The sequence below is a fragment of the Adiantum capillus-veneris genome, chromosome 29 (genome assembly GCF_014529385.1).
Source record: "Adiantum capillus-veneris isolate H3 chromosome 29, ASM1452938v2, whole genome shotgun sequence".
In the NCBI taxonomy this organism is placed as follows: Eukaryota; Viridiplantae; Streptophyta; class Polypodiopsida; order Polypodiales; family Pteridaceae; genus Adiantum; species Adiantum capillus-veneris.
In genome coordinates, this window is record NC_140959.1 from 38,928,032 (window position 1) to 38,953,382 (window position 25,351).

The window sequence follows — 25,351 nt, forward strand, 5'->3', positions numbered from 1 at the left end:
TTGCAAAGTGTTGTTTTCACAGATCAGAGTTGTGGGCATTTGTGGGAGAACTAGTGTCATAGATTCTGACCCGGCAACCCTTGAGACAAGGCCACTGGAGGCTGTGGGCTTGGGAGAGCCGTCTACTGGCACGAGTGTAGTGGGATCCTGGAGAGTGGTTTTGGAGGGATTCTTTCTCCTTAGCCGACCATCCAGATCTCCCTTTCTTTTAGTACACTGTTCGACCGGGACGTCAGATACTGGCAGCACGGAGAGAGGCTCGTCGTGCTGTAGCCCCTCATTGGCAGGAGGAGGGTCTCACAACTGAGTTCTTGTTCGCTTTCTGGGCTAGGTTGTGGGACGCCAGACAGCCGTGGCGAGTCACTTTGTTCCAGTGGCTCGTTGCCCATAGAGCTACAGCAGTGGGGATCTGGCTTGTACATAGTGGTCTCTCGGTAGCATGTGGAGCTTGTGACCATCCTATGGAGAGTCAGCGTCACTGTCTTTGGGAGTGCCCTATGGCATAGCAGGTTTGTCTTCGTGTCCTTCAGCTGATGCCAGCTCTTTCCACAGCATGACAGTACACCTGGTTGTAGCCCTATGGGTTGTTTCATTAATTAATAGAAGGATCTCTTTCTCGGAATTCGCGCTGGCATGCTAACATAGCATTGTACGGATTTTCGCATTTTACGCTAATAGCCTGATGACATGGCAGCATTGTACCGATTTTTAGATTCTAGCGCTGGCTGCTTTTGCGAGGCCACACGCTTTTAGAAATTGAAGTTTTTCATGTAGCTGCTTTTCAAGGCCAAGGGCCTGTAAATATGTACCATGGGATCACTCTCCGGCACGCTCACACGTGGAGGCGCAGTGGATGGAGTACTAGAATTGTATTGAGTTCAAGCAATATAAAGAAATACCGAAAGGGCCTCCAAGGTTTGGGGCCAGTGCTCTCTTGGGGTGGAGCTCCGCCACTCCCCGTCTCGTGTGTCGTTCATCTCTTTTAGTTTAGTATTATTTGAAGTGCTTAAAGTTGTTCAGTCTATTCTTTTCTATTGGCGCGTGGTGCCTGTTTCCCTGTGCGTGTGTGTATCTACTTTATTGAAGTTGTACTTTACGCAATCTACTTTTGATAGGACTCTTTCTCGAAAGCGTCTGCTACATATTAACAATGCTTATCTTACTCACGAGGCCTTTCGCATATGATTTTTGGACTTATTCACCCGTTGCTTTCTCACATGCATCTGATCTTGATGTTTCTTGGTTTCGCTTTGTTATGTGAGTGCAATGTGCTATTCAAGATTATGGTAAACAATACATGCATCACTCGAGGCAATGTTAAGGATGTCAAGGAGGTTTGTCAATAGCTGCAGGAATTGGCTAACTCGTGTTTGTTATCTGACTGTGAATTGTTGAGTTGTTTGCAACTTGAGTATGTATGCAAGTTAATAGAAAGTGGAAGCTTGAAAAGATGGTAGACACGTGCTCGTCGACGGGCTTTTATAGATAGAGGCTTTGCTTCGAAACAATTTTGTAAGCATCTGCATCACATGAAGGTTTCTCAGTACATTAAGCATGTAAAGCTTTCTTCAAGAGCTTGAACATTATCTAAACAAGAGCTCTTTAATGCCATGGTCTCACATTATAGATAGGTATTTACTGCACCTCCGCAATCATCCGTAGTAGTTTGTCAAGCACGACAGTTGTTCTCTCATGGACGACCAATCGTCTCTTTTTCGGATGCACAATGCCTTGAAAAACCTTTCATTGATTCTGAATTGCATTGTGCATTGCTTACATTGAGTCGTTCGTGATCTTAAGGATGGGATGGGCTTATTGTGGAGTTCTTTATTTCTTTTTGGAAAGCTCTGAAAGATCCTTTACTTTTCATGATGAATATGGCATGGGAGAAACAAGACTTTCCACTTTCATGGAAAGAGGGTTTTCTTTATTGTCACCTAAGCAAGCATTGCGAGAAATTGTTTCATTGGAGGCCAATCACGTTGATGCCTGTAGTGTATAAGATTGGCCAAGTTCTTGGTGAACCGGATTAAAGATCACCTTCTTACAGGAATTCATGAGGCCCAGTATGGTTTCATTCCACGTCGCCAAATCACTGACAACTTGGCTAATGTTCTAATTGGCATGGAATATGTGAAGTACATGGAGCAAGATGTACTTGTGATGCAAGTTGACATTGAAAGGGCTTTTGACATTGTACAGTGAGACTACATTGCAGATACGATGCGTTGCCTTGGGTTCGGTCCTAAATTAGCCAATAGTGTGTATTTCTTGTATGCTCGTAATTCATCTTCGGGGATTCTTGAAGGTGAACTGACGGAATCTTGGCCTCTTGCATGTTCAGTGAGATAGGGCTCTATGGAATTCCGGCTGGTCTTAGATCAATTTTTGCAAATCAAAGCTTTTGCAGCTGAATCCTTGTGATTGGCATGATTTGTTATGACAGGAGAGACTGTTCCTCCGAATGTGATTGCAAGGAATTTGGGATACCCAATTGGATGAAATGTCAGTCAAAAAGTGGATTGATTTATGCAGCGCTTTAACGTTAAATTGCATTATTGGAAACTATCCACATGGAAATTACATGTTCGGTTGCGAATTATTCAAAGTATCATGGTGGCTTATGTTCAATTCTATTTTTTGTTGTTGCATTGACCTCGACATTGTCTCACTTCTCTTATGTCGTCAATTTTGTCTCATCTGTGGCGAACACATGCTCACAAAAACTTTCATGTTAATACGGAAACTTTGCACTCTCAAGCGCTTTGGTGGTCTCAATATCTTAGACTTGTGACATCATGTTCTTGCTAGGGAAGCTATGTTGTTGCCTACTCTTGTGCAACAAACTCAGCCTTGGGCCCTTCTGCTTGCTTGCTTGTGTCAGCATGTGGTTACTTCCTCCTTTGGTTATTGGCAGCCATCTCTTTTTGAGGTCGTGTTTGGCAAGATCGAAGGACACATTCCTGGATGTCTTGTTACCTCTAGTTTGATTTTTGCTTGGAAAGAGATTGCAATGCATTTATCATGGCATGGTCGATAGCAGCGAGAAGGGAATTTGCTTCGTTTGGAGAGTCTTTATTGGACTCGGGCATTCTCTCTTACTTTGGTCAATTGTTTGCCTCGCCTAGCATACTTTCTCTATTGTCATTGTGTTCGAGTAGTAGTTGATGAGGCGGGTTACACTTTTTAGTTTTCCCTTGCCGCTTGTCATTTTGGATGGGTATGCATTATCGTCAGCTCTGGAGAGAGCTTCAACATATGCTAGTTGACTTTTTGTTTATTCCATCTTTGCTTGTTGGTGATCGCATGTCTGATTGGTCTCTTTGGGACACGCCCTTTGAGGCTATGTCTAATAGTAAGGTTTATGTTTTGCTTCTACCACAACCTTGGATTGCGGACCATTGTAATGCCCTATGGTCAATGCACAAGCCTGATACCCGGTGGAGGAAACCACTCTTTGCCCTCTGGAAGAGCCTTTTGCCTTTGAAGGAGCGATTGTTTCGCTGGTGGTGCTTGCTTGGAGTTCTCCCTGTGGGCTCTTTGCTCAGTGCACGTCATACCTGCTCCTCTTGTTGTGTTCTTTGCTCGGCTGTGGAAGAGACTGTTGGTCACTTGCTTTGCTTTGGGATTGCTGCATTACTAGAGGTTTTCTTCGTCATATAGCAGCCGGTATGCAGCTCCATTTTCCCTCTATGGTTTTCCACAAAAGTTTTGAGCTTTTGGCATTCTCCCACCTTCCGTGCAACGATTTGCGGTCTTCTTTATCTGGGTCAGATTTTGGGCTTATCGGACCGTGTGGCCTCAATGCAATAGCTTCATGTTCTTTTGCTTTGATGCAGATCCATTTCAGTTTTTCAAGATTTTCTTAGGAAATCCTTACGCTTTGCTTGGGAAGTTGGTAATCTGAGTCCAGAGAGGCATCAGCTTTGTTACAAATGCTTTTAGCCCTATTCCACAGACGAACGTCTCTAAGTTTGTGCTTTTGTATATGAGCCTTTCTGTGGGTTTTCCTTGCCTTGAGGTTTCCCACTTATACATTAATCCCAAAGATTTACAAAAAAGGAAAAAAGTGTGTGTGTGATTTGGGGGGCGGGGGGGGGGGGGGGGGGGGGGGGGGGGGAGGTAGGTGTTGCTCAATGAGAGAGAGAGAGAGAGAGAGAGAGAGAGAGAGAGAGAGAGAGAGAGAGAGAGAGAGAGAGAGAGAAACGAAATGTTATATTAAACGTCTCCAAAAGGGTAAATGACCTATGAGACCAAACTGTTACAATCCTTGTGGATCTAATCCAATGTCTGGGTACGAAAATAAAATCAAGTAAAATGAAAGACTAAAACTAAAACTAAAAGACTAAAATCATCAGCCTAAAAACCATCATCATCACCATCCATGCTCGAGGATGCCCGGCATCGGGCGTTGTCTGAAAAAGTATTGCATCGGTCGCTGAAGAGCTTCGTCAATGTCTGCCTTTGTAAATAATTGTATTCGGCATCTCCCATGTCGTGCTAGAATAGTCCCAACTCTCTGGTGGAGCTTTTGTCCTTGTTGTGGTCTCCCTCGTAGACGTGGGCATCTAGCTCTCCTGAGCTTAGTGGCTCTGTCCACTAATATACCTCTGGTAGAAGTGGGCTATGAAGTCTAGTATGAAGCATGCTCATTCGGCTGTTGAGTCCCTCCTCTAAAGAAGTCAGTGATCTCGCTTTGTGAATGTCTCCCACTACTTGGTCTCCTCAAGGGACTTTCCCTGTGTCTGCGCAGCTCTAGCAAAAACAACCCGAGGCATCTTTGATCCTGATATCTCATCACTCTAGCCAACGGTCCAAAGCCCTCTCTGAATAGACAGTGAAAGTGGCCTCGTATCTCCTGATATACCAGACAATGACACATGTGATGTAACTCTGTCTGTTGGCTCTATATGACATTGTCATATCCTGGCTTCTGTTGGCACTCTCCTAAATCTGCAAGTCTCAATCCCTAGTTGATGCGATGATGTGCGCATCTAACCAATAGCACATCATACCTCATAGTATAAATGAGTGTCCATATAGGTCGGTCTGATCACATAGCCATCCTACGTTAGTTGGAGGAGATGCTCTCTATAGGAAGCCATCTTCGTGTTCAACTCTTGTACCGGCTGTATCCATGTGCTTCTGGTATGTAGTTGAATCAAATCCTGACATATAAGTCTTGTGGTCTCCATCCGTGTGAGAGAAAGGGAGGGTGCATCCAATGAGTACTGGAATGGAGGCACTCTATCCATGTTGATGCCGTGTGACTGAAACCATTGTCACAAACTGCTGACATGTCAAGCCACAGAAGAACGAAGCCAACTTGCAGATCCTGGTCGAGGAGCCTAAACCCTAGAAGCAACAGAAGAAGTTAAAGTTCTCACCAATTTACAGATCCTCGCTAAGTGGGTCTATTTTCAAAGAAGTTCCCACCAACTTATGGGACCCCATCCGATGGGGCCCAAGTGACCCAAAGAGAATAAATAAAGCAGGACCCGCACACACAAGCTTATTTGCGTGGAGCCTGATGACATGGCAGGCTTGTACGGAATTCTGGATTTTGCGCTCACTTGCTGACGTGGCAGTCTGTGCGGATTTCTATGATTTATGTTGGCTGATTTTCAGCGCCAGCTTTTGGGCCAATTTCTTTTGAGTTTCAAGCTTTTTATGTTAACTGCCTTTCAAGGCCAAGGGCCTTTAAATAAGTGTTGAGGGCTCAGTCTCTATCACTCTTCTGGGTGAAGGTGTAGAGTGCGAGTACCGGCATTGTATTGAGTTCAAATAATATAAAGAAATACCGAAAGGGGCGCCAAGGTTTGGGGTCAATATCTCTGGAGTGGAACTTCGCCACTCCCCGTGTCATCTCTCTCTTTCAGTTCAGTTGTTATTGAAGTGCTTAAAATTGTTAAGTCTGTTCTGTGCCGTTGGCACGTGGTGCCCGTCTTGTGATAGTGATATTAGAGCTTCAGGCGTATGCCTTTTTTAAAGCATACCGGTCCCACCAAAAGAGTAAACAGAGCTAAACCGGCGATTGGATTAGTACCTGACATCTATGGAATACGCCTTGAAAATACAAGTGAATTGGGTCGAGCATATGGCAAAGTCAACGGCTTGAAAGCCCTAATTTTCTTTGGCCTAGGAGCTACCGAAAACTTCATCCATCCAGAATTCTTGAAGCAGATGCACTTTGATTATAAGGCAGAGGGTGGAGAAATTGAAGCTGAGCTAGCCACGGGGCAAACTCAGAAAGTGGTACCGCTCGTTGGTGCTCTTCTAGTGTCTATCCAAGTTTATCATGGAAAAATCGATTTCCACATTATGAAGTTGGGCAATTGCAACGTTCTCTTGGGCATGCCCTGGTACGACAAGAATGATGTGACTCTCCAGGTTCGGAACCGAACTATCACTGTGATGTAGAAGGGCAAGCCAGTCATCCTCAAAGTTCAATTGTCCGAACGAAACCCTGAATGAACTCTCTAGTTGTTTTATAGTTAGATACTTTTGAACACTACTTGAGAAGAACGTGCGTTGCTCGCTACTGCTCAACGCCACCCACCCCTGCTGCGCCATCGCTGCCCCCCCCCCCGCTGCCCTCGCACTGCCCCCCGCCCCCGCCTGCCCTTGCACGCGGCAGCCCAGCCCAGCCCAGCCCGCCCGCTGCCTCTTGAGATCCCGCCCATTGCCCGCCTTATCCGCTCTCCCCCCCCCCGTCTTCTTCTTTCCCGAAGACTCCTGCAATTGGCTCTGGCAGCATTGTTTCTTTGGACAGTGCTCGGCACGCTCGGTTGCAGAGTCTCTTCACCGTCCACTTCTTCGCCACAGCAGTAGACTCAGATGGAGGCTCCAGCTGCGCCACAGAGGGACTTGTCCGAAGCCCCCTCGCCCGACCCCGCTGAGCCCACCATTCGACTTGCTCTTTCGCCGACAGAGCAAGCGAGCCTAGCCGTAGAGGTAGAGCACTTGCAGGCGACTTCTGTCATCTGCAAGATTCTCGGCACCCGACCTATCAGAGGAAAGCTGGGTGACCTTCTCCAAGCCCGCCTTCTCGCAGAGGTGGACAAGATTTTGGACATACAGATACTCGGACGAGGTTACTATCAGATCGAGTTTGAGACCTCCGAGATGGCGTCCAAGGTCATCGCCATGAGTCCATTGACCATCCGAGCAGCACGAGCCCACTTTCGACAGTGGACACATGGTTTCGACCCTACTTCGGATGTTTTAGTAGAGGAGGCAGGCATCCCCATCTGTGTCTGCTTTCCGGGTTTGCGGAGGGAGTACTTACCACTTTTGTCAAGGATCGGCTCAGCCATTGGAACTGTCCTGGAGACACCTCGCACGGCAGCCTCAGTAGCTACCAAGGCGGCTGGCATTCCCTCAGTTCGCGTTTTGGTCAGAGACACTCACACGCTCCCGAAGGTTATTCTTCTGCCTTGGGTGAGTGGAGGTTGGTTTAGACAGAGTGTGGAGTATTTGGGCCTCCCGAACTAGTGCTTCATTTGTCGACAGATGGGCCATCTAGCGAAGGCCTGTCCACGGAGGAGGCCTTGACCTACACCACAGCCTCCACCCCAGCCTACAAGAGCTGGCCAACAGACACAGACAGAGACACAACGCACACATGCAGAGCCACCCTCTGAGCGTGGGGCTCCTGCGGAGGAGGGATGGGCAGCAGGTCCGTGGTCGACGACAACAGGGGCCACAACGACAGTCTAGCACTCAAAGTGGTCCTTAGGCGCCTTCTCAGCAGTAGTGGGTTCCCACAGGGAACCAGTTTGGTCCTCTTGAGCACGATGAGGACCCTGCTCGAGCCCCCACCCCAGCTTCCCCCTCGACAACCCCTCCCCCCCCCCCCCCCCCCCCCGAGTTCCCCCCCTCTTCCTCATCCTCCCCCCCACCTCCTGCTCCCGCCGCCTCTTCCCCCCGCCCCTCTACCTCTGCCGCTCCCTCCCGCCCCTCTTCTCCACCGCTCCCCCCACCCGCTTCAGTTCCATAGTCGACCCAGGGGGCAGGGCCTTCTCCGCTGCTAGGAGATCATGGCAGCGCATTTGCCACGAGTCGCTTGGCGAGAGAGGGACAACCTTTCTTGCGGCCCCCTCTACAGGTAGAGACGTCTCCCCTTGCAGCTATCCCTCGTGGTCTGACAAGCATTGACATCCGGCGCCGATGGGACTTCTTCGACTACGACTTCATTCGTTTTCTCGGCGATCCCTCAACAGACCATGAGGCAGCGTGCTTCAGGGTCCATGTTCTGTTCCTTGCAGCTAGGGGGACAAAGGCCTTGGACTCGGCAAATGGCTTCTCCTTTCCCCTTTGCGGCAGGGACTAGACTGAGTGGACTCTCGACTCAGTGTTGGGATAGTTACATACACAGGTCCTAGAGTTCTCTCACCACATGGGAGAACTACGAGTTACAGACATGCTTCAGACTTTGTGGCCATTGGCCAAGTTTGCGGTGACACCTCCAGATTTAGCAGGATGTAGACACATTGTGGTTTACTTCTTTGCCGATATACAGTGCTTGCCATGCTATGTATACATTCATGAGGACTCTTGGACAGAGGAGATTGCTTTACGTACGGCTCGCTCGGCTTGGGCTTGGGCCAGGCACTCGTTGCAATCACGCCTACCTAGAGGACGCTCGAATGCGGATTACTCCCCATCCAAGCCAGCCTCGAAGATAGCCCGTCTAGTTGCTGCGGCAGCATCTGTTCTCTCTCGCTCCCCATGAGGATCGTCTCATGGAACGTGCAGGGACTAGGTGGACCCCAGTTTCAGCGTCTGCGGGGCCGACTGCGTCAGGAGCTTCAACGCTGCCTTGTGGGAGAAGAGACTGATCTTCTTATGCTTCAGGAGCACCATTTGTGTGAGAGCCACATTAGACGTTGTGGTCAGCTCTTGTGTGGATGATATGATACTTTTTGGTCAGCTGCTTTTGGACCTGGAGGTATCCAGGGTGGGGTATGTATGACTATTGCAGACTCTTTGCAGTAGGCCATTGTGGGCAGAGGGATTATTGTGCCAGGCAGGGCTCAATGGATTACTATGCAAGTTCAGGGTTGCCTAGTGGGCTTCCTGAACATCTATACGCCCAATGTGGCGAGTGCTCAAGCAGAGTTTTGGTCACAGATAGTTGAGTCTCTGCCGCAGGCAGAACACTAGTGCATAGGAGGAGACTTCAACATGTTGGAGGACCCTTCTGACAGGAATGGTGGTAGCCATGCTACTGTGCATGGAGTTGAGCTGGCAGCTTGGGAGAGGTTTTGTATGACTCTGAGGGTCTCGGATGTTTGGCAGCACTCTGGTTTTGTGAGGCCCCCAGACAGCCTTGTCTTCTCTCGTTCGGACCGCAGAGTGCGAGGAGTGAATCTATGGCGGATAGATCGCTTCTACACTAGTGACCACTTCAGTGACTTGGGAGGGACAGTGGGCATTCTGGCAGGGACTTCCTTCTTGGACCATGCACCAGTGATCCTCACAGTGGCAGACAGGCAGAGGAGTGGGAGCACGATGCTTCGCATCCCAGAGAGGGTCTTGTTAGACTTAGCACTCAGAGAGCGGGTAGAGGCTCTCTGGACAGAGAGCTTGGACAGGCAGGATTCTCCTGCTGACAGAGTGGCCTCAGGCCTAGCTCAGATTAGCCGGTTCTTTCTCCAGGAGTCTCTGGCTCACTGGGCTACAACGAGAGAGGAGCAGCGTCTCAGACGGGGCATTGCTTCGTTACAGAGGATGCATGAGCAGCATCCAGTCCTTGGTTGGAGGAGCAGCTACAACAGGCTCGACAGGATCTTGTTAGCACAGAGGAGAGGCGACATGAGTTTGCTTTCCACCGACAGGCATCTCAGTGGACCCACGTTGGCGAAAGAGTGACTGGTGCTTTCTTTGAGGCAGTGGGACCTCGGCACTCGCATGCCAAGGTCAATTAGATGAGGAGGCCCGACGGGTCAGTTGCTTCTAAGCCCAAGGATATGGGTGCAGTTGCTACTGACTTTTACCGTGAGTTACTCTTTGCAGAGTCCTAGTCAGAGCGTCAGGATGCATGGAGGGAGCAGGTTTGGGCACAAATTCCTTGTCTTGTGACTGAGGAGATGCGTCAGAGGCTTGAGCTGCCACTTCAGCCTGAGGAACTGTACACGGCTCTTAGGGCCCTCCCCCGTGGTAGCTGTCTAGGTGAGGATGGGCTGACTCCCAGTTTTTTCTTGGAATACTGGGACCTGCTTGGCCCAGATCTCTGTAGTGCTTTTCAATACATTTTGCACACAGAAGTGATGCCTGATAGCATGAGTGAGGGCCTGATCTACCTCATTCCCAAGGAGGGTGGTTCCTTGGATGAGATTCGACAGTGGCGTCCCATCACCATCCTCAACTCAGCCTACAAAATTCTTGCCAAGGCTCTGAGTTTGAGGATTCAGCCACTTCTAGAGAGCCTTATACATGGGACTCAGACAGGTTTTGTCAAGGAACGCAGTATCCTTGACAACATCTTTACTTTTTGGGAGGCTTCTGCCTTAGCACGGCTCCGTGGTAAGGACCTAGTGATTCTTCTTCTCGACTTTGAGAAGGCATACGACAGAGTTGACTGGGACTTTCTAGAGGGCACTCTACGCAGGATGGGCTTCTCAGATGCTTGGATCAGAGGGGTGTCAGTTTTGTACAGATAGGCTCACAGTCAGGTACTTTTGGCAGGAGGTAGAGGTGATCGCTTCATGCTCCTATGTTCGGTCAGACAGGGCTGTCCTCTTGCCCCCTTCCTCTTTCTGTTCAATGCGGAGGCGATGAGCAGGTTTTTGGTGTCGCAGCAGGTTGGTCTACGGGGCTTAGCACTCCCTATTCGGGGAGATGAGCTACTGGACGTTGAGTTTGCCGACGACTCAGTTTTGTACTTGGATGACCAGGAGGCCAACCTTCACAGGTGTGAGCAGGCTCTGGAGACCTTCTGTTGTGCATCGGACGCACTGATCAACTGGAGAAAGACAGTGGCTTTCTCGGTTGGTAGTGCTCCTATGCCCAATTGGATGCCAAGAGAGTGTTTTAGGTGGATTCTCCTAGGGACTGCAGTTCGGTACTTGGGCTATCAGGTTGGTTTGGACTTGTCTCCCAAGCAGCAGATTGCTCCCCTTCTCCTGTCTATCAGGAGAAAGTTGTTACATTGGAGCTCAACACGACTTTCTTTGGCTGACAGAGTAGCAGTGGCCAACCAAGTGTTGTTGGTGACTATGTGGTACATCACTTCTTGCTGGAGCTTCTCGAGTTCTTGTATCAGCCAGGTAGAGAGGTTGATCAGGAACTTTTGGTCAAGACGTGACACTCAGATAGCCCAAGCCAAAGTGGCTTGGCAGGTCATCACTGTTTCTTGTCCACAGGGAGGGCTTGGGATCATTGACCGAGCACAGCAGAGCAGATCCCTTCTTGGGAAGTTCATCGTCAGAGGACTTCTTCCAGGTGAGGAGCCCTGTAAGGAGTTCTTGCTACAACAGCTTCGTGCTAGGGTTCCTCAGGCAGGAGGCCCCTGACAACCTTCAACCAGATGGATCTTCACAGAGATGCCCAGAGTTGGTTTGAGAAAGAGACTGGAGGACCGCTTCGCTGTGAGTTTGCTTCGATCTTGGGAGCTCTTGCGACGAGGCCTGGAGCAGACAGCCTACTTGCACGGAGGAGCGCCTACGGCAGCCCCTTGTCTGGAACCCCATGGTTAGCACTCAGAGAGGCCACTTGGTTGGTAGTCGGCCTCATGTTTCCTGGGGTCCCATGGCAGCGGGTCCAGCACGCTCTTTAGGTGACTGGTTAGAGTTCACAAGCTTGTCAGAGGAGGTGTAGGGTTTCCAGCTACAGGGCATGAGAGGGGTGGAGAGCATGTGCCAGGACATCTCAGAGGCAGTTCCAGCTGAGTGGCTCATGCCTCTCAGGCCAGTAGCACCCAGGTGGATGGGAGCCTTCACACGACTGGAGGTTCTCATCTCAATCAGGGCCTGCTCAGAGATTGTTTCCCCCCTTTTCTTCGAGCTTCAGGGTGGGGGACGCCTACAGTGAGTTGCAGTAGAGGCCCTGCAGGTGGCAGAGTGCTGTTTTCAGAGGATCCGAGCAGTGGGCATCTGTGTGAGGACTTGTGTCATAGATCTTGACCCAGAAGCTCTTGAGACTGGACACTGGAGGCTGTGGGCTTGGGAGTGCTGTCCACTGGCACGAGTATAGTGGGATCCTGGAGTGGCCCTGGAGGGACCCCTTCTCTTCTGCAGACCACCCAGGTGTCCCGTTCTTTTAGTACACTCTTCGACTGGGACGTCATATACTAGCAGCACAGAGAGAGGCCCGCCCCCTTGGCAGCACCTCATTGGCAGCAAGAGGGTCTCACAGCTGAGTTCTTGGCAGCCTTCTGGGAGAGGTTGTGGGACTCCAGACAGTCGAAGCAAGTCACCTTGTTTCAGTGGCTGGTCGCACACAGAGCTACAGCAGTTGGGAGTTGGCTAGTGCATAGTGGTCTCTCGGCCGCATGTGCAGCTTGTGACCATCTGGTGGAGAGTCAGCGTCACTGTCTTTGGGACTGTCCCTCGGCCCAGCAGGTGTGGCTACGAGTTCTTTGGCTGATGCTTGCTCTCTCCACGGCTCGACAGTACACTTGGGGAGCAGCGGCTTGAACCACCCTCACGGGCCCGGCACTTCAGTTTGAGCTATCTTCCACCAGCAGGATGATAGTGATGCAGGAGGGACGACCTACACTCTAGCCTGCTACTACAGAGCTTACTTCACAGGAGTGGTGCAGTGAGAGAGAGGAGTGTTGGAAGCTCATCAGTGGCCTGACACTCTGGTTCATCTGGCGGGCCCGTTGCTTCCGCATCTTTGAGGCCCTCCCTATGCCACCAGCAGAGACTGTTCGCGATTTTTGGCTAGAGTTGATCCATACTCTCAGAGGACAGCTTGAGGGACTACATTGTAGCTCTGACCGCATGCGGGAGCGCAGAGAGGCTTTCCTTCAACTCTAGCGTCCTTGGGCTTTTTACACCATGGTCCAGGGTGTACTCCGATGGCACTACCGACCACCGGTGTGGCTTTTCCCTCCCCCCATTTCTTGATTTAGCCCCATTGTACATATGCTGGTTTTTTCATTGGGAGAGTCTCCCATCATAGTTGTTGTAGTCCTCTCTTGAAGAGGTGGTTGTAGCCCTATGGGCAGTTTCAGTAACTAATAGAAGGATCTTTTTCTCAGAAAAAAAAAACACTGTTTGAGAAATTATTGTTTGAAATTTGTTTGAAATGGATGCTATCTATTTTAAACCCGTCTTAGTGCCGATCTGTTTCACTCTAGTTTTAATACTGGCTTCAATGATTGGTAATTTTCACTCCCGGATGGAGTAGTGAGAAATGATGTTTGAAAGTGCTTGTTCATACTCATGGCCTAAACGCTTATGGTTATTTACGGAGGGAGTATTGAATGATTGAAAAGTGTTGTTTTTACTCATGGCTCGGACCTAGATGGTTACTTACAAGGGGAGTATTAAGAAGTCTGAGCAATCGTACTCTCAACACCTTCAAATGACGCATGCTACGGTCTGGGGAACGTTTGGTTGTAAAAGGCCTCTATATCTCATGGCTCGGACATTTTTAGGTTATTTGCGCGGGAGGAGTGATGAGGGAGTCATTGAACAACTCATGGCTCGGACAAGGATGGTTATTCGCGGGGGATGGGGGGGTTTCATCGACGGCTTTATATTTCTATTTCTTGTAACATGCATATGTGAGAATTTGTGTTGCATTGTGATGTGCCAACCATCGAAATATCCTAATTGGAGGAGATTGCCTGGGTAAGTAATTTTAGTGCATCAAGACACCCGTGGAAGATCAGTGTGGTCTAGGTGTGATGGCTAATTTTACTACACCGGAACATCAAGATTTTTGATCTGGATGAAAGGAGAAGCCAACTCCTTAACACAAAAAAAAGACCAAACAGATTGTCCCTCTGAAGTTTTTGAGCTAACTTAAGTTGTTTTGCAGATATGCTGTAATCGCGGACGATTACTTTCTTTCAAGAAGGGGGGATGTCACAAACTGTTGACGTGTCAAGCCACTGAAGAACGGAGCCAACTTGCAGATCCCGGCCAAGGGGCCTCAACCCTAGAAGTAGCAGAGGAAGTTGAAGTTCTTATGGGACCCCGTTCGATGGGGCCCAAGTGACCTAAAGAGAATATATAAAGCAGGACCCACACACACAAGCTTATTTGCGTCCAGCTTGATGACGTGGCAGGCCAATACGAAATTTCGTATTTTGCGTTGACTTGTTGACGTGGCAACCTGTACGGATTTCCGCATTTCACACTGATTGTGCTGACGTGGCAGCCTGTACGGATTTCCATGATTTACGCTAGCTGATTTTCAGTGCCAGCTTTTGGGCCAGTTGCTTTTGAGTTTCAAACTTTATATGTAAACTGCCTTTCAAGGCCAAGGGCCTTTAAATAAGTGCAGAGGGCTCAGTCTCTTGCACTTTTCTGGGTGAAGGTGCAGAGCGCGAGTACTAACATTGTACTGAGTTCAAATAATATAAAGAAATACCGAAAGGGGTGCCAAGGTTTGGGGCCAATACTCTCTGGGGTGGAACTTCGCTACTCCTCGTGTCATCTCTCTCTTTCACTTCAGTTGTTATTGAAGTGCTTAAAGTTGTTAAGTCTATTCTTTTCCGTTGGCACATGGTGCTTGACTTGTGATAACCATGATGTCATCTGTCCATACCAACATGCCGTGTCCCTTTGTAGCGTTAGCTGTCGGGATGCCTCAAGTGCTAGTCGAGCATATCTGTCTGTGGGAATGTCCCCTAAATTATGCATGAAGGAGACTAATTTAGTAAGGGCCTCGAATAATCTCATGTGGCACTGAGGCCTTAGCTCGAATCATCCGAGAGATCATAGAGACTAGAGGCCTCTCCATACATCTCCATCCATCAGTGCTACGAGATCTGCCATGGTGGTCCACTGAGGGCCCCCAAATCTGAACCCCATAGAGCATAGCTGAAGGCACTAGAGTGTCAAAAAGCCACAGCTTTGTTCAAGGTTCTTGAAACTGAACCTGCAAACACATCTTCTCCAAACCTCCCAAGGTTGCATAAGCTCTCGTTAATCTAGTCTCTACTGCTCTCCTCAATGAAAATGCCGGTCCACTGAAGACTACCCCAAGATAGGTGTATGCATTTGTATACTCCAGTGTCTGCTGGCCATATGTAAAAGTAGGTGCTGACCTCCTGACCCACTGTGGTGTGGTGTTAAACACCATAACCTTGGTTTCCCCAAGTTAACAGACAATCCACTATCGTGGGCAAATGTTTACAAAGCATCAAAATGATGCTGCATCCCCTCTGAGGAGTCGGAAATCAACACAATATCATCATCATATAATAGTAGTGGGATCCATGTCCCTGCCAACTGTGCTCCTCTATCACCATGCCTCTCAATGTAGTCAGCAACCTCATCCATATACATGCCAAATAGTGTAGGAGATAGCAGGCAGCCCTCTTTCACCCCAATTGTGGAGTGAACCGAATCAGAAATCCACTCTCGAGTGCATACATGCCCCACTACTGACTTGTATAGAGCCATGATGTCTGTGCTCTCACTCTGACCCACATATATCTGGCCTACTCAATATGAATGAGGGGTTGCAGCTTCTCCCTGAACAGGACTGCTTTACTGCATTGATCTCAATTCTTGCCTACAAGTAGTCTCCCATGGTATCCCGTCACTCTAGGTAATGTGCCACCAGGAGTCTGATGGGTTTCCGAGTAAAAAATATCGTCTCTTCCCTTAAGCTATCCTCAAATGCGCTTACATCTAGCTTCCCCGCTGGCCGTGATCTGGTTTGCGCACCACTCTGGCTTCACCAAACGCGACCTCCCATGCTGCCATCACTGGTTCATTATACCTGATTGCCACCAGTAGTCCTGCCCAGAAAAGAAACCCTCCTCCCTCCCGCCCCTTTCCCCCTTTCTCTCGGTCCAACCATCCTGGGGTGAGTCTTTGGTTTCTTGTTTTGGTTGTTTTCTTATGCAGGCCATTCTTTCCTTTGCTTTGCTTCTGCCTGGGTTGCATGTTTTCTGTTTCTGTTTTTATTCTTTGGTGTGTCCTACATGCTAATGTCTGGTGGATTGTTTGTGCATGTCTGCGGGTGCCTCCTGCTTGCCTGCAGCCCAATGCTTTTATGTTTGATTCCAAATGGGGAGTGAGGTCATATTAGATGCATTCGTTGTCTCTTGGTTTGGTGGATGTCGTTGCTGATTGATGCTCTGATCATGCACAAGGAACGGGCTGTGTAAAGGGGGAAAAGGCTCTTTAACGGATGCACGCCATCCGCTCGGTACATAGGTCTTAAGTATCACTGGCATACTTTTCTACTCCAGAGTAGCAGAAAGCTTCTCGACATACCCCATGAGAATCATTGACTTTTAGAGAATCACCTCAGAACAAGCGCCACAGTTGAGCATGAGACAGTGTTTAGTTCTATATAGAGCACAATTTTGATCTCTATGGGACGGGAGGCCTAGAGTCATATCATGATAAATATAAGCAGAGGGCCGCTTGATTAGCTATCGTGGGTGGAGTTTCACGCTATATTACAGTGCCCCATGTGCTTTGAATACTAGCTTTTTTCTTGCCATTACTGTGTCTCTTTGAATCATTTTATATACAGTTCTAACATCTTCAGTGATTTTAATATACTGTGGCAGACTTTAGCAATCTTAACAAACATTGTCAAAGTGTGTGGCTCAGCTTGCAGTGAATGCTCAACAGACATACTGTTCATACTGCTACAAGTACGGATTTTTCCAAATAGAATTGAGCAATTATTTAACCATAACAGATACCTATATAGAACTTTCCGTGGAGTTGGCTCATGTATAATCTTTTAAGCTCTTTTGCTGACTGCCTAGGTGCAAAGTTTTGGATCTGATTCCAGTCTCAATCAAGCTGTGTCTCGCTTAGAAGAAATTGTAGCACATGCTGTTGGGTTTATGTGTGCAAGGGATCTTTATAAAAGTCAGGTTAATCATTTGCTCAGATTGATCACAGCTGAGCATGAGAATTGGGCAACGGATTCATATGGACAGGCATTATTTCAAGTGTTTCTGCAGAAAATATCTAGTCTGGTACGTTCTCACCTGGGAAATTGGTAGCTTACTTGAATTTGTCACAGAATTTGTCAAATGGTAGCTCTGCTAAAGCAAATAAAGTAGCTCAAACATATCCAAATGAAATAGCATGGCTGATAACCAAAGATTGCTTCTTCAATTATTCTCCTTGTCAAATAGGTTGGCCCCTATTTGGAAAGACTCTTGCCTGTGGTGAAAGGCTGTCTACAGCCAGAGAGGGATCCCGGTTTGAGGATTAAGTTGTTGCAGGTTAACTAATGTAACTTTTTTATAAAATTCCCATTTGAAAGTTCATTGAAGCTGGTCCCCTCATTGGATATAACGATAATGATTTAAAGATGATTCAATCTCAACAAGCAAGTTTTTTTGTGCTTTTATGACAGCTCTTGGATGCACTATTTGAAAATTTGGAGCTTGCACAATGTTGGTCCTCTCTAGCGACAATTGTGCTTTGCCAAGTACTTGTTCCTTGCGGAGTTTGGCGAGTTGGAAAGGTGACATTAGAAAGCCATTTATTTTTGTGTGCGCGTGTGTGTGGGAAGAGAGAGAGATATGATATGATATGATATATTAACGTCTTCAAAAGGCCAAAATGACCTATGAGACCATCAGATACAAAGTGGTGAATCTAATACAATGTCTGAAGTACAAGTACAAAAAGTACTGAAAGTAAAAATGAAAACTGAAAATGAAGTGTGAAATGTGAAATGTGAAAATGTAGAATAGGCCCTCAATGACAATCTGGGTGTCGTGCTAGAATGCCTCTGATCCTCTGCTGGAGTCTCCGTCGATGTAGTGTGCTCCTGTGTCTCGGTCGTGGTCGTCTCGATCTCCCGAGCTCAATCGCCCTGTCAATGAGGGTGCCTCTGGTATGAATGCGGGTACAACCCTGTGCCAGTGGTTGGTCTCTTGGCTCCCTGGATCCAAAGAAGTCTGTGATCTGTCTCTGCGACTGTCGTACTCCATGTCTCCCCAACAGACTGTCTCTATGTCAGTGTAGCTCAAGTAGATATAAGCCAAGGCATCTTTGGTCCTGTTACCTCATGACTCTATCTAGGGGTCCAAAACCCTCCCTGAATAAGCAATGGAAGCGCCCTTGTATCTCATAATACACAGTGCAGTGGTATATGTAGTGTAGCTCTATCTTTGGCTCTCTACCGCATAGTTGACATATCCTAGACTCCGGTGGTATCCCTCTGAATCTACCCGTCTCAATCTCCAGCTGGTGTGAGGATGTGCGAATCTGACCTATAGCACATCGCAGATCATGAGATAAATGAGTGTCCATGTAGCTCGGACGAGTCACAAACCCATCCCCTGAAAGTTGGAGAAGGTGCTCTTTGTAGAAAGCCATCTTCGTGCCCAACTCCTGTATCGGCTCTACCCATGTCCTCCTGGTGTCCAACTGTATAAGATCCTGTCGAATGAGTCTAGTGATCTCCGTCCGTGTGACTGGTAGGGAGGGTGCATCCAGGGAATACTGAAAGGGAGGCAATCTATCCATGCTGAGACCATGCCTCTGAAACCATGAGGTCATCTGTGGATACCAACATGATGCATCTCCCTGCATCGCTAACTGTCTAGAGGACTCAAGAGCCAGTCTAGTATATCTGCCTCTATGTGTATCCCATAGACTGTGCATAAAGGACACTGATCTGGTAAGAGCCTCAATCTCTATAGGAGGGGCGGCTACCTCCGCTCGAATAATCTTAATGAAATGAAATGATATATTAACGTCTACAAAAGGCCGAAATGACCTATGAGACCAAACTGATTACAATGGTGAGTCTAGTACCAAGTCTAGGTACAAACAAAGAAAACTACAAACTAGAAACTGAGATAGGAGTGCTACCGACTCCTATGGGTGGCTGGCAAGCTGAGCAATGGTATAATTCCAGAGGTACAAAATGGGGATAAGTGTCACCATGATACAATATAGCAGTAGCATGAAGTCTATCCTGATTGACACTCTACGTGTCGTGCTAGAATCTTGTGGATCCTCTGCCGCAATCTTCGTCGGTGCTACGTGGCTCCCCTCCTCAGTCGTGGTCGTCTCGATCTCCCCAACTCTATAGCTCGGTCAATGAGAGTACCACTGGTGTGTGTATGGGTGGGAACCGAGCTTTGTGGTGGTGGTGGCCCCTCTGCCTCTGTGGTACTTGGACTGAAGAAATCTGAGATGCGTCTCTGAGACTGACTCTGTCTATGCCCTCTCAATAGAGAGTCTCTATGTCTCTGTATCTCAAGTAGAAAAAATTGGAGACATCTCTGATCTTGATATCTCATGACTCTATCTAACGAGTCAAAACCATCTCTGAATAAGCAGTGAAAGCATCCCTGTATCTCATAGTAGACTGTGCAGTGACATATGGAGTGAGATATCACGCAAATTGCACTGAGGAGCACCCACTATAGAGGGCACGACACATTATCTTCGCTACAACTGTACTATCTTTCCACGTCAGCAGCCACGTCATCATTTTGTGACAGCACTCAATAAATAGTGGAGGAATTTTTGCATTGCATAAAAAATAGCCAAACCTTCCCTCTCTTTTGTGTTGTAGTTGCACCGAGCCTTGGTCATGAGCAGATGACTAGCATAGTGAATGGGGCAATCAAGGGTTGAGTCAAAACAACACCCCACAACAGTTTGACTAGCATGAGTATGTGCATGAAAAGTGAGAGACCAATCTAGGGCAACTAAAGTAGGTGCCTCAGTCAGACGCTTCTTTAGGTAAGCAAAAGCTTGGGCTTCAGCCTTGGACTACTGAAAAGGTACAATGGCATTGGTCAGGGGTTGGGCAACATCTGCATACATATGAATGAGCCTGCGATGATAACCTACATGACCTACAAAGTTCTAGACACCTTTGGAGTTGATTGATGGAGAAAACCTCAGAATGATCACTATCTTCTCAAGGTCAGGAGGTAAACCTTTAGCAAACACTACACGAGTGACCAAGAAGTGGCATTTGTTAGGATTCAGCTTAAGGCACGTCTCTCGACACTCAAGGAATATTGTTGAGAGCTGAGTGAGGGGCTCCTCCAAATTCTCCACAAGGGTGGAACATTGAGCGTTAGACCATGTTGAGAAGTCGTCCATGAAGATTCGGAGATGATCAATGATCAAAGGAAAAAAGATGATGTATATTGTACAATCGAGGGCGTTTTTCAACCCAAATGACATTCTCATGTGGATAAAATTTCCCCAGGGAGTCACAAAAGCCACAATGACAGACTTGCATTGTGTAAAGCCATTGTGAAAGTACACCCTGCCGGTTCAAACATGGTCGTCTGCATCCTCTGTGGAGAGTCCTTTGAAAGTGGAAAACTTTATGTTCACCTTAGCCACAATGCTTGTTAGCTCCTCCATGGCTGCCAGCTCAGAAGCACGAGGTAGTCGTCTTCTCTATTGAGGCCATGACCCCTGCAGAGGGGTAGCATGATCTCCTGCATCCTTTGTGGAGAGTCCTTTGAAAGTCGAAAACTTTATGTTCACCCCAGGGAGTCACAAAAGCCCTAATAACAGACTCGCATCGTGTAAAGCCACTGTGAAAGTTCACCCTGCCGGTTCAAACATAGTCGTTTGCATCCTCTGTGGAGAGTCCTTTGTTGAAAGTCGAAAAACTTTATGTTCACCTTAGCCAGAATGCTTGTTAGCTCCTCCATGGTTGCCAGCTCAGGAGCTTGTTGCTCAGAGCTTGTTGTAACATAGTGGTTCTTAACAAATTGACTATTCCATTTATCTACTAAGCCATCCAAAGTTAACGGGAAGAGCACTAGGTAGTCGTCTTCTTTGTTGAGGCCACGACCCCTGCAGAGGGGTAGCATGGTCTTCTGCATCCTTTGTGGAGAGTCCTTTGAAAGCTGGAAACTTTATGTTCACCTTAGCCAGAATGCTTGTCAGCTCCGCCATGGCTGCCTGCTAAGGAGCCTCTTTGTCAAGAGCTTGTTGTAACACAGTGGGTGAGAACTATATTGGGGAAGGTGATCTAAGAGGAGGTAGATGCGAGGGAGGGTAGGGGTAACAGGGCCGGTGGACTTAAACTCGGCACGAAAGGTTGATGCTTTCTGTGGTAGTATTTCAGAGGTCTTAGTAGTGGGCTTTCTCGATCTTTAGACTACCTTGTATGTGTCATGCAGTAGCAATAAACCCACCCAATCTCTGGGCCCGGTGACCCTTGAACTTGCTAGGTAGTCTAGACCCACTGGACCAGACCCGAATAGACCAAGGTAGACTAGCTAGACCACTCCTTCTAGATAGGGACGAGAGAGACTAGACCAGCTAGGCCAAGCTGGACGAGGTGAAGATGGACTAGACCAAGTTGGACGAGGGCAAAGCTAGTCTAGACCAAGCTAGACCACACAAGCAGACTACACTGGACGAGGGGTTGAACCAGCTAGCTCCTCAACATGTATGCTCAGTGGAGTGTAGTGAGACCGCAATTGAGGTCCAACTGGGCGTGCCAAAAATGAGCACCTGTAGAGCAGGAAAAGTGTGTCGTGCTCTCTAGAGTGGGTGCTCGTGAGTGCAATATGCGTGAAACCTCACTCCAATAGAAAAAAAACATCACATAGCAATGGAACAACAACTCAAAGCACAACAACAGACTGAGAACTCAATGTAACTCGACAAACTCGTAGAACCATTCAGATTCTGGCTAGGAGCACATTCAGCTTCAAGCCTAGGACTCACAGGTACAATGGGAGTGTCGAGGTTCCAATGTGCAAGGAGGGTGCAGATGTGCGGTGCTAGACCCAAGACTCAAGAATCAAGACGCTAGATCATAGATAGTAGATGATCGCCGACGAGTGAAACCAACTACAAATATATGCCATCATAAAGAGCCACCAACGGCTAGCAAAATATCCCAGTCCAGCAAAGTCTATCTTCAAACTGTGGTGGTGGTGATCTGGTAACGGTGTCCACTAGACCACCTATATCACTGCCACGTGTCACTGCCCAAGCAAGAGTCCATCCATTGTGAACTCCAGAGCAGCTGTAACTAGTTGCATGTCATGAGCAGGTGACATTGTAGCCCCACTACAGTTCATGATTATGCAAATAGCATTTGGCCAATGCATAAGCCTTTATCGTGATGGAGAAAAGGACAAGATGATATCGAGCCGTAAGATGCCTATAAAATGTCGGCTTTTTTTATGGCACTGTTTACGTGCAGTCGGCTTTTTCTATGGCACTACTTATGTGCAGTTCTTCCACTTGGGTCCTTTCTAGCAAGGCACCATGTGACATTCTCTCTTTGTTACCTTTGTGCTGTGTCTATTGAAACAGTTCCTCATTTGTTATGGACTTGTACTGCCTCTTGCAATTTGTTGGATCATAAAGAAAGGTTTTGTTGAGATCATTTCTCGTCTATGTCTTTCGGGAAATATTTTTGGTTGTTTGGCATTCTTGCTTTTGCTCTCAAACCGCATAGACCTGTCTTTGATTGGCTCTGGTACTAGGCTATGTGGACAATGTGGCAATAGAGAGAGAGAGAGAGAGAGAGAGAGAGAGAGAGAGAAATGAAATGAAATGAAATGTTATATTAACGTCTTCAAAAGGCCAAAATGACCTATGAGACCAATCAGTTACAAAATAGTGAATCTAATACCATGTCTGGGTACAAAAGAACTAGAAGTGGAACAAAATACTACTACTACTACTACAATCTAAAACTACGTGGGTGTAGCAGCTGATACAATAGGTACCCGGTAAACTGGATGTAACAGTGTGTGAAACAAAGATGGAAGAAATGGTGAGGATCCATCCTCATCTGCACTCTGGATGTCGAGAGAGTATGGCTCGAATCTTCTGTTGTAGTCTCCGTCGATGCTGTGTAGCTCCTCTCCTCAGTCGCGGTCGTCTGTATCTCTGTAGCTCCAGTGCTCGGTCGATGAGAGTGCCAGTAGTGGTCGAATGAGTGTGGGACGAGCTCTGCAGTGGTGGCTGCTCCTCTGGCTGTCCCATATCTAGTGAAAAGAAATCTGTAATGTGTCTCTGGGACTGCCTCTCTCTAGCTCTCCCCAGTAAAGTGTCTCTATACCTGTGTAACTCAAGTAGATATAGTCCAAGACATCTCTGATCCTCATAACTCATGACCCTAGATAGAGGACCAAAACCCTCTCTGAATAAGCAGTGGAAACGCCCCCGTATCTCATAGAACACTGTGCAATGACATATGTAGTGCAACTCTGTCTCTGGCTCTCTCTGGCATAATCGGCATATCCTGCTGTCTGCTGGTATCCCTCTGAATCTACCGGTCTCAATCTCGAGCTGATGTGAGGATGTGCGTATCTGACCAATGGCACAACGCAAACCATGAGACATATGTGTGTCCATGTAGCTGGGTCGAATCACAAACCCATCTCCTGTGAGGTGGAGAAGATGCTCTCTATAGAAAGCCATCTTCGTGCTCAACTCCTGAGGCGGCTCTATCCATGTCCTCCTGGTGTCGAGCTGGATCAGGTCCTGACGAATGAGTCTAGTGATCTCCACCCGTGTAAGAGACAGCGAGGGTGCCTGAAGAGAATACTGGAAAGGGGGCAACCTGTCCATGGTGAAGCCATGCGTCTGAAACCATGAAGTCATCTGTGCATACCAGCATGAAGTGTCCCCCTGTAGAGCTAACTGTCTGGAAGACTCAAGGGCCAATCTAGCATATCTGTCTCTAGTAGTATCCCATAGGCTGTGCACAAAGGACACTGATCTGGTAAGCGCCTCAATCTCCATGGGGGGGGCAGCTAGCTCTGCTCGAATGATCGCGTGAGGTACGGAGGCCTTGGCTCTAATCAATCGGGAGATCATAGATACCAAGGGCCTCTCCATACGTCTCCAACCATCCTGGCCTACAGAAGGTCCCCATACCTGTACCCCATACATCATAGCTGAGGCTACTAAAGTATCAAAGAGCCATAACTTTGTCCGAGGTTCCTGGAACTGAACCTGCGAACACATCCTCTCCAAGCCTCCCAAGGCCGCATAAGCTCTGGTCAGTCTAGTCTTTGCTGCTCTCCCCAAAGAAAACCTCGGCCCAGTGAAGACTATCCCAAGGTAAGTGTATGCATCTGTATACTCCACAATCTCTTGACCATACGTGAAGGTCGGTGCCGATCTCCTGATCCACTGCGGTGTGGTGTTAAACACCATGACCTTGGTTTTACCAAGGTTTACAGACAATCCACTATCCTCTGCAAAACTGTGTAATGCATCCAACTGTCGCTGCATACCCTCTGGTGAGTCAGAGATCAAGACAATATCATCAGCATATAACAACAATGGGATCCACGTCCCTGCCAGCTGGGCACCTCTATCACCCTCTCTGTCAATGTAATCAGACACCTCATCAACATACATACCAAATAGAGTAGGAGACAATGGGCAACCCTGTTTCACCCCGATAGTGGAGTGAACTAAGTCAGATATCCCCTCTGGGGTGCGTACATGTCCCATCACTGATCTGTATAAAGCCATAATCCCCCAAATCAACACTGTGGGCACCCCCATCTCCTGCAGTCTGCGCATCAGTCGAGCTCTCGGTACCATGTCAAATGCTTTGCGGAAATCCACAAAGCTACAATAAATCCGTCTCCCATGTGACCTGCCCTCCTCAATGATAGCTCTGAGTGTCAGAATATGGTCAAGAGTGGAGAAACCCCTCCTGAAACCTGCCTGTCCCTTTGCCCGTACACCCTCACCCTCTGCCCAGTTACTCAACTGCTGCTCAATAATGGATGCATACAATCGTGCCAGTGTGTGTCCAACCATAATAGTGCGGTAATTTCCAGGCTCTGTAGGATCACCTGCCTTGAATATAGGCACAATAGTAGACAACCTCCAAGTCTCAGGTAATCCCTCACACATGGCACGATTGAACAACACTGAGAGAGAGAAATGATGATATATAGTAACGTCTTCAAAAGGCCAAAATGACCTATGAGACCATCAGATACAAAGTGGTGAATCTAATACAATGTCTGAAGTACAAGTACAAAAAGTACTGAAAGTAAAAATAAAAACTGAAAATGAAGTGTGAAATGTGAAATGTGAAAATGTAGAATAGGCCCTCAATGACAATCTGGGTGTCGTGCTAGAAAGCCTCTGATCTTTTGCTGGAGTCTCCGTCGATGTAGTGTGCTCCTGTGTCTCGGTCTTGGTCGTCTCGATCTCCCGAGCTCAATCGCCCTGTCAATGAGGGTGCCTCTGGTATAAATGCGGGT

General features: G+C 47.8%; 1 protein-coding gene across 2 annotated transcripts in view; it reads left to right on the plus strand.

The window, feature by feature from the left end:
• LOC147419065 (uncharacterized) overlaps positions 1–25,351 on the plus strand; it is a 182,548-nt gene that overhangs the window by 142,862 nt on the left and 14,335 nt on the right. For both annotated transcript variants that reach the window (XM_086506150.1, XM_086506151.1), the window contains exons 16-19: positions 16,709–16,795; positions 16,913–17,128; positions 17,291–17,380; positions 17,515–17,625. In XM_086506150.1, coding sequence (XP_086362276.1) covers positions 16,709–16,795; positions 16,913–17,128; positions 17,291–17,380; positions 17,515–17,625 — 504 coding nt within the window. The remainder of the gene's footprint in view (positions 1–16,708; positions 16,796–16,912; positions 17,129–17,290; positions 17,381–17,514; positions 17,626–25,351) is intronic.